We start from the raw sequence: 9920 nt of genomic DNA on the forward strand, positions 1-9920 counted from the left end.
TGCACTCATACTGTTACATCACTGTGATAGTGTTGAGAAACAGGAAGTAGAATGTCCCCCAGTGACCGATATTTGAACCACCATCTCTCATCCCTGCTCAACTTTTTGAATTCACAATGAGCTCATATATTACTGACACTGTGAGCATCATCTTATGAGAATGGTGTGATGTCATTGTGATCATCACATGATCTCACGTGTTGACTGGGTTGTGTCTTGAAAAACACTCATCCTGAAAAAACATGAACATTTTTGGACATTTGGATTTGAAAGCAAAACCAGCTGGGATCTGAAGCACTTGAGTATACAGTGTACTACTGTAAGATCTAACCTTTGACCTCCAGATGACCTCGCAGTTAATAGCGCTTACATTTACATGTATTCACTTTGCAGATTAAATGAAAGTAAACCTGAAGAATTCAAACTACAACAGAAATGAAAACACAACACTTTATTTGTTTGTATTTTGTGAAAATTGAATGGAATGGGACCTTCAAAAAAATGTTTTTTTTTAATAAATTAATATATTACATAACTGTTGTTTTTATCAGAGGTTGAAGTCTTCATGGTTGGACCACAGGTCACTTTAGATAAAATCCCTCGACTCGACACGACAAATTCTTCTGTGGACATTGATCTCATAGGGATCAGCAATAACAACAATAACAGTATGTGAAATGTTTCTGTAGGATTAAAAAATATTAGAAAGAGATATCATACCATTTCCACTAAGCCATATTTGTTTTTTGTTTTTTTTATTGTTTGTATGTTGTTATTGTTGTAGTTTTGCATGTAATCTTCTGCTTCTGTCACACAGGATCAGCTGTGGCTTTCATGAGTTATAACACAATGGAGAATCTACTGAAGCCAGACTTCTTCAACACATCAAATGACACGATTAAAACCATGATGTCCACTGTGATCTCAGCTACTCTTCCCAAAACCACCAACACTAAACTCACCAAACCAGTCAATTTCACCTTCAAACACATCAGAGTGAGAGACGGAAATATGTTTTTGTCCAACCTGAGAACTGATGAACATCTGAAAACATCTAATATTCAGTGTTGTAATATTTTCTTCTTTTTGCAGGAGTTTGACCCCAGTGGTTCTCTGTCCTGTGTGTACTGGAATATCAGCGAGTGGATTGTAGATGGTTGTTCTGTTTTAAAGACCAACAGCAGCTACACTGTGTGTTCCTGTGTTCATCTGTCCACATTCGCTCTCATCATGCAAACCAGCCGCCCATCAGAAGTACGAGAACATTTATACACAGAAAAATTCCCAGTGTTAACTTAACACTGCTCAGTGTCCACACTCAGAGTGTTATAAGTTACACTGAAGCAGTGTTAAAGTCAATGAGATAATTAATTGAATAATGATTGAGCATTATTGAAGACACGATGTTAATAAGCAGAATCACTGAAGGAGAAAAAACATCATTTTAAAGTCACCATTATAGTGACCAGTGTTTGTTTTAGTTGGAAAAAGGTGGTCTGATTGGTGATGGCTATTTCGTGAACAAATCGTTCTTTTGAACCGGTCGAACCAGTACACTAAATCGATTTGAGTCGTTTGAAACAGTTCACGTCTTGCGTCAGCGCTGATCCACAAGTTACTAAAGTTACTCACTTTCAGACATGCCTGACAGTCCCTCGGACTCGAAATAAACCAATATCCCAGCAGTATATTTTACTCCAGTAACTCCAACAGTTTACTGAACTGAGACATTTTGGTGCTGAGAGAAGTGATGAGCTCGAGCAGCTGATACTGCGCATGCGCGTACTACCGAACGCACGGGTACAGCGGTTCTCAGATCACCAGTACAGAACCGAGAACTGTTTCTTTCGGACACGTTCGACATAATGAGAACTGATGAGTTGATGAGCTGAGCATGCGTGCAATTTTTTCTGAGGGACGAAATGTAGGTATTTAGTTGAACAACAGTAGGCTAAGTGTAACAAAATAAAACGTGTTGGAAACATATTGATCACATAATTACTTTATTATTAAAGTATTATTTTAAAGTTTGGAAACACAATGAATGGATTGTAAAACTGTCAAACTAAACATTTATTATTATACTAAAATAATATTTTCAGGAACAGCTCATTTAATTCATTTAATTTCTAAGTTGATATAAATCTTTGATGTAAACTCTTGCCAAGGTTTTAATGGTGCACTGCTTAGTAAATGTTTATAATGCTTTAAAACATAACGTATTAAACATACTGGAGACATGGATCGATTTTTTTGTTTTGTCGACTGTATATTCAGGTTTCAGCAGCTCTCAGCTCAGCACACACAGGCCTATGCTACGGTTCTCGAGTCAAGAACTGGTTGTTGCAGTTCTTGAATCACCAGTGCAGAACCGAGAACTGTTTCTTTCGGACACATTCGATACGGCGAACCGATGAGCTGGAGATACTGCGCATGCGTGATAGCACCGTCTCTAAACAGAACTTTCTTTCGCCCAACTGATGATGTGCTGATACATGAGTACACGTAGCACGAGTGAACCGAGGACTTTAATGAGGGGCCGAATTCGGCGAAATGTAAGTTTATTTAATAACAGATAAAATGATGAAGACCATTTATGCACTTTATATCTTTAAGACATGTAAAACATCCGCGTTTGCACATCGACTGTAGGCTACAGGGTTCGTTTGCAAAACGTAAAAGTAAGAAACTTATACAAGATGATTATGATGATGAGTACTATTATTTAACTGAAGTTATGATTACAAATGCCTTAATTTAAATGTATTTTAACCGCCGGGATGATAGAATTGACGTCATTACGAGATGACGTAAAAGAGCTGGTGAAACGTTTTTTTGAACGGGTTCATTGAAAGGAACTGTCCGAAAGAACCAATTCGCGGAAAAGAACTGGCTGAAGACTTACTAGGTATGATGGTGTTATTTACAACTTGTCCTTCTACAAGACACACAGACATCAAGAATCATCCTGTGAATCTCAATAATGGTGACAATTATAAAAAATGTTGCAGTGAATTCTGGGTGCCACCAATCAAAACTCATTCATGGCTCCCATCATGCATTGCTGCGTGAATAAATAATGAGGGTTAAATAAATAATGTTCAGAGGTGCTGCTATAATTATTAAAGTAAACTTAACTCAGAAATTATGCTCTCAATGAGTTCTGATGATGTTGGTTGTGTTTTGACATAATTGTTTGACCTAACACACTGATCATTTTTATTCTTTGTTCATCCAACAGTTATAACTCAGTTACAACAGCCAAACAAACTTTAAAGTTAAAAAAGTAAGGGTCAAGAGTCCAACTAAAGAAAACACTGAAAACCACAATGGCGACTTGATTTTTAAAAACAAATTTCCTTCAGTGATTCTGCTCGTTAACATCAGGAGTCTTCAATAATGCGCAATTATCACACAATATAATTATAACACTCTAAACACTGAGAAATGTTAATTTAACACTGGGGATTTTTCTGTGTAGTGACTATTGAAGAACAGCACAGATTTGTCACTCATGTACTCTGACATGTTTTCTCAGAGCGACTCACTGTTGGAGCAGCTGGACCTGTTGAATTTGGTGTGTGTGATCGTGGGGCTGGTGTTCTTCAGTTTGGCCCTGTTGACCTTTGCCCTTTGTCAGTGGAGTCCTGGAGTGAATAATGTGGCTCGAATCAACATCTGCATCAGTCTTCTGTTGGCTCACCTTCTGTTCCTGCTCACACAACAGTACCTGAGCCTCATACGCCCTCAACAGGTGAGAATGATGATGGAGCCCTACAGCTCAGCACAGTCTCACTGAGAATCATCATAACCGTCTCTCATGATCTCCAGGTGTTGTGTGCCGTGATATCAGGTGTGCTGCACTTCCTCTTTCTCTCCGGCTTTGTGTGGATGTTCATTGAAGCTGTGCTGCTCTTCATCTGTGTGAAGAACCTATCACAGATCAGCTCTAAAAAGAGGGAGGTGCTTAGCAGTGGATTCCTGTGTGTGATTGGATATACGGTTGCTCTGGTTGTGGTGGCCGTGTCTGTCGGCCTGCTTCCTGAAGGATACGGCAGCGAACAGTAAGTTATTGTTTTTCTAAGTTAATTAGATTAGAAGGAAATAGAGCAGCTTTGGGAAACAACTACAACAGAATACCAGCCACAGCCTAGTGGATGATGCACACTGGTGGTGTTTGAGGAGAGAGCCCCTGATATGACTGTAAATCGCTTTGGGTATACAGTAGTACATAGTAAAGCACTATAAAAATGCCTCATTTCATTTCATTACCAGCTTCACTTATTACTAGCAGTTTGAATTTATTTCTGTCATATGTCTACAGAAGTTGTTATTGAGAATTAAGAGGTTTTTATTGATAATGGTTCGTTTGAAGTCACCATTATGGTGATAGTGTTTTAGTTTTAGTTTGGCCCTTAAATTTGAACATTAGTTTTCTCTGATTGCTGTAACTCTGTGTTTAAAAGGCACATTTGTTGTGGTGAAAAATAACAAAATAAATGAGATCCAGTGATTATGTCTGCTTACTGATGATATAATGGTCATTCAGTGGGATTTCTTTAATCTTTTCCAGAATTGAATCTCTTTTTATGTGTGTGATGTGTTATTAATCTCACATTATTGATTAGCAGGCCTGTGATGGAGCAGCATGAGATCCAACAGTGTTGCAACAATCAGATCATTTGAATGAGTTTAGAAAAACCGAGCACAAAACGTTTTGAATATTTGTTCAATTTAGACACACACCACAAAAAATCACCAACATCACTTGATCACCTTTGATTTTAGCTTTCTTTGAGACGTATTTTTCTTAACCCCACTGTAACATAAACATAAAGTTAATGTTACGTCAAGAGCCAAACTAAAGCAAACACTGATCACCATAATGGTACCTTCAAATGAAACATTTTCAATAAAATATCTTAGTAAAAGAACTTTTGTAGATGTATGAAATAAATAGTTAATCTTATTAGTAATAAGTGAAGCTGGTAATGCCTTTTTTTAGCTTCAGTTGATTTCATCTTAGGATGTGGCTGTAAGTAAGTTCTAGTTGTTGTTTCTCTTTCCTTCGGTACTTTCTTTTTAACAGCAGGTGTTTACCATTAATGACACTCAGTGTCTCAGTCCCTTTAAGATTTCATTCACTCGTTGTGTGGATTATATTGTAAACTAATGTAGGGAACCATGGATGAGGGTAAAGGGTTTAACAGCTTGCAGCGGATTAATTATTGAATGCTTAGTGGGAGGGCAAAATGAAAAAGGAACTCTTTTCTCATTTTTCTACTTTCAATATTAAATCAAAAAACGACTGAACGAATGATACACGCGGATTGAGTTTGATACTTATTTTTGAGGTTTGGTTTTATTCATTGAACAAAATAAAGGAAGACATTGTTTGCTTCTACATCTGTATGCATGGACTCTGTTTATACGCATGAAAAATGTACTCCTGTTAACAACTGTAATGGCGAAATTTTCTGTATTTCAAAAATGCAGGAAAACTCTAATATAATATGCAGAGGTGGAAAGTCCAGGGGTCAGAAAGTAAAAGTCCTGCCATATGTTTATTCCACCCAGGAACTCAGTCAGCTGATCTCACTAATTAGTTCTGTCTCCTGGCTGAAAAACTGCTGATTAGCAAATCCAGGTGATTGGAACAAAATACTGAGGAGGACTTTTACTTTCTGAACCTGGACTTTACACCTCTGATAATATGCACTGTAAAAAAAACATTTCGCCATTTATGTTTTACAAAGGTACCCACAAGAATAAAATCAGCAATATTTCAGCAGGCAACACCAGTTATAGTATTTTTGACAAATTCATTGAGTTATCATATTATGTTTCCTCTAAACAGTTGCTGGATTAAAAAGGATAAAGGTTTTATCTGGAGTTTTCTGGGTCCTGTTTGTGTCATACTAGCAGTAAGCACATTTCTTATTTCTCATGATTTTTAAATTTATATTAAAGGGAAAACAAGGTGATTAATTATTATTTTTCTACTTCTCAGTTAAACATGATTCTCTTCATCAACATCATCATCAATCTGAACTCAACTCTCAAAAATCTGAATGCTGAAGTTTCACAGATGAAACAAACCAAGTAACAAACATTATGATTTGAATACTCCATAGAAAGAAAGAAAAAAGAAGAAAAATATATATATATATCATCAATAAAGACAATAACTCCCTCTGTTTCTCTGCAGGGTTTTGGCGTTTAAAACACTGGCTCAGTTTGTGAATCTTGGTTGCTCCTGGATTCTGGGTTTCTTCACTAGTGGCAGGAAGGAGCTGGAGATCCTCTTCCTGATCTTGAACTCCCAGCAGGGAACCTTCATCTTCCTGGTCTATTGTGTCCTCAATGATGAGGTCAGACATCACTCAATGTACCACCATATTCCATTCAAAACTGAATATGAAAGAATATTGCAGTTGTTTTCATGCAGGTCCTGTTCTTGTTTTGGCAATCCATTGCTGCGTCCCAATTCGCATACTATCCATCCTAAATAGTATTCGAAATTAGTGTGTCTCAAAATTGTATTATATTGAAAAGAGTATTCCAAAGATACCCGGATGGTCTACTTTTTCCGTTTAGAATCCGAAGTGCATATCCGTGCACAACGGCTAATATTACCCACAACACATTGCGCTATGGACGAGGATTCGATTAGAACTACAAACACCGATAAAAACAGTGTTCAAAAAACTACAAACATGATGGATGTTCCAGTCTGATGGTTAAGCAGTGCGGTTCAGAAAATGGGGCTTGAGTGTTTTTAAATCAGTAACCTATCTAACCTGATGAAAAGATATTTATTAAATGTTATCCACATTATACATTTAAAACAACATTGTGAACTTTTATAACAATGCGTTTGGTCAATAACTTTTAAATGAATCATTATCCAAACATAAGGAGAGTCTCCAAGTAAAAGACCCATGACTGGCAGATTGACATGCGACTACATTTCTCTCCGAAACGGTAGGAAATTAAATTTAATTGAATGTGGAGGATTTTAACTGCTACAAGATGATTGACAGGGCAGTTTAAACAGCGACTGGTCACATGTAACTAAGTGACAGAGCGTCCGTTAAAGACGCAATTATGATGGAGTAGTAGGCTATGTCCCAAAGCTTGCATACTATTCTGCTACACACTCAAAAGTACGTATTTTTCTTCTCAAAAACAGTACATACTTTGAGGGCATGGTATAAGTAGGCGAATTGGGCACATGACTTTTAAAGAGAAATGTCAGAGGAAGTTGTTTAATATGTTACTATTCTTCCATTTCCTTCCTGTGACGGAATGTTCAAATGATCCAAAACTATTCAAACTCCAACTGTCAAAAATTCTAATATACAAATACAGAATGTCTTTGATGTGTCTGTCTTTATGCATAGCATTAAGGCCCGTTCACTCCAAGGACGATAACTATAAAGATAACGATCATTCTCCACATTAAAAAATAGCAGTTCACACCACAACTATACCGATAAAGATATGAGGAACTATATCATTGGGATTACTTTCAGAATGATTTTTTTTGCAGCTGTCAAACGATAAAACACTGACAGCCAATCAGAATCCACTCGAATTTAAAGAGTTTGTACATTTTAAATGCAGACGACATTGTGGAGAAGTTAATCGCCGAGGTACAGAAAAATCCAAAACTGTTTGACAAGTCAAACCCTCTTTTCAAGGATACGTTAAAAAATGGATATGTGGAAAGCAATCGGTCGTACCCTTGAAATAAATGATGAGATCATTATGTAGGCTAGCAAATAGTGTGTCAAAATTACTTCAGGTATCCAGCGCTAGTTTCGACAACATTGTATTGCTTCCTTTGAAGTTGTAGTGAAAAAGGCGTATATATATATATATATATATATATATATATATATATACAGTATATATATATATATATATATATACAGTATGTGTATATATATATATATATATATATATATATATATATATATATACTGTTCAGATCCGCTCGAAACATGCTGAGGATATCTGCTGGTAAAAGACGTGCAAATGCAACAAACTGATATTGAATCATTCAAAAGTATGAAAAAAACTCTCTAATCAAAGTGACGGATTTTCCCAACTCCTCTCGTCTTTTAAGGATATCGTGTACCCAAAAGCGCCCGTTTTTCTTTTGATGTTTATGTGTAACGTAAAGCAGCAGCAGGTCATCCAGTTTCACTACTTTAAAACCACGTGGTTACAATAAAAACACTGTTATCGTTTATTGGTGTGGATGAGAATATAGTTATTGGTATAGTTATCTTCATAGTTATCGTTCTTGGTGTGAACGGGCCTTTATTCCTCTCAGACTCCGAGTTTTTAAACTACTTTAAACTTTAGGCCCGGCTTTCTCAAGCCAAAATCAATGTTTCAAATCTTAATTAGTTTAGCCATTTTATCATCACACTCCATAGAAAAACCATTTAACTTTTTCCAGAGACAGTATGTAAGAAAATTATTGCCTGTGAAAAATCCAAATCTAGTCTCTTTAAACATGTTTTCGTACGTGTTTATCATAAAGACTTTTCATTGTGGTTCATGAGTTTCAGAAGTTAAATGGATGTGATGAAACCACTCAGTTCCTCTCGTCTCATTCTTGTCCAGGTCAGACAGCAGTACAGGAAGTTCTTCAGATGTCTTTACTGTGTCAAACAACACTGAGGACTACAGCATCACGATCAGGAAATAAAAACTGCCATTATGATATGGATATTTTATATAACAGTCAATGTTTTTGGAACGTTAAATGTCATTATCTCAACTTGAATGATAGAAAAACATGTTAAACTAGTGTCTAATTTTATAGCTGTTAATGTTATTTATGTAAAGCTCTTACATTTTTAGTCTTTTGTAAACACACGAGTTACTTGGTGGAGGGTGAAGAGCATATTTTTACAGATTCCTCAGAATAATCAAGCTGAAATATTTTAAAGTAAATGTTGGGAAAAAAAACAACTAAACTGTTGTGCATGGTGAAGGGAAATAAAGGAATTTACATTCAGAGTTGTAAAGTTATAGATTTGTTAATCTTGCAAAATTATGTTTTTGTTTCTGGAGGTCAGAAAGGACCAATTTTACAGTACACTACATTAAATATTAAAATGTAGACATATTAAATGTGTCAAATGAATTTTCAAGAGGAGGGCAAGATGATTTATGCGTATAGTGATATACATTTAAAAACTAAGCTATAAAAATAATTAGATTTACTTTGAATGAGACATTAGCTGCTCATTTGTTTCGTCAATTGGCTTGAATTTTTGTATTAAAACACTTGAAAGATTTTTGCTTTGTTCGGGTCACATTCATATTTTCCTGTATTATTCTAATGCATTTTTGTTACAAAATATCATAATTAACAAAATTATCGCCACAGTGACCCGCTCAGTCACCCTCAGCACTACACAGTATCATTCCTGCTCATCACCTGCACACACACACACACACTCCTCAATCACCTGCACACACACACACTCCTCAATCACCTGCACACACACACACTCCATAATCACCTGCACACACACACTCCTCAATCACCTGCACACACACACTCCTCAATCACCTGCACACACACTCACTCCTCAATCACCTGCACACACACACTCCTCAATCACCTGCACACACACACTCCTCAATCACCTGCACACACACACTCTTCAATCACCTGCACACACACACTCCTCAATCACCTGCACACACTTACTCCTCAATCACCTGCACACACACACTCCTCAATCACCTGCACACACACACTCCTCAATCACCTGCACACACACACTCCATAATCACCTGCACACACACACTCCTCAATCACCTGCACACACACACTCCATAATCACCTGCACACACACACTCCTCAATCACCTGCACACACACACTCTTCAATC

At 36.7% G+C, this 9920-nt stretch overlaps 1 protein-coding gene across 1 annotated transcript in view; it reads left to right on the forward strand.

Moving 5' to 3' along the window:
- Positions 1-8992, forward strand: part of LOC143710483 (adhesion G protein-coupled receptor E2-like) — a 47366-nt gene extending 38374 nt beyond the window's left edge. Inside the window, exons 10-18 of the mRNA XM_077201429.1 lie at positions 552-668; positions 818-996; positions 1093-1254; positions 3539-3754; positions 3832-4064; positions 5858-5924; positions 6011-6102; positions 6209-6371; positions 8638-8992. Coding sequence (XP_077057544.1) covers positions 552-668; positions 818-996; positions 1093-1254; positions 3539-3754; positions 3832-4064; positions 5858-5924; positions 6011-6102; positions 6209-6371; positions 8638-8694 — 1286 coding nt within the window. The 3' untranslated portion in view covers positions 8695-8992. The remainder of the gene's footprint in view (positions 1-551; positions 669-817; positions 997-1092; positions 1255-3538; positions 3755-3831; positions 4065-5857; positions 5925-6010; positions 6103-6208; positions 6372-8637) is intronic.
- Positions 8993-9920: the final 928 nt, after the last annotated feature.

Source organism: Siphateles boraxobius, unplaced genomic scaffold, assembly GCF_051911475.1.
Source record: "Siphateles boraxobius isolate OS27281-9 unplaced genomic scaffold, OSU_SipBor_1 47, whole genome shotgun sequence".
In the NCBI taxonomy this organism is placed as follows: domain Eukaryota; kingdom Metazoa; phylum Chordata; class Actinopteri; order Cypriniformes; family Leuciscidae; genus Siphateles; species Siphateles boraxobius.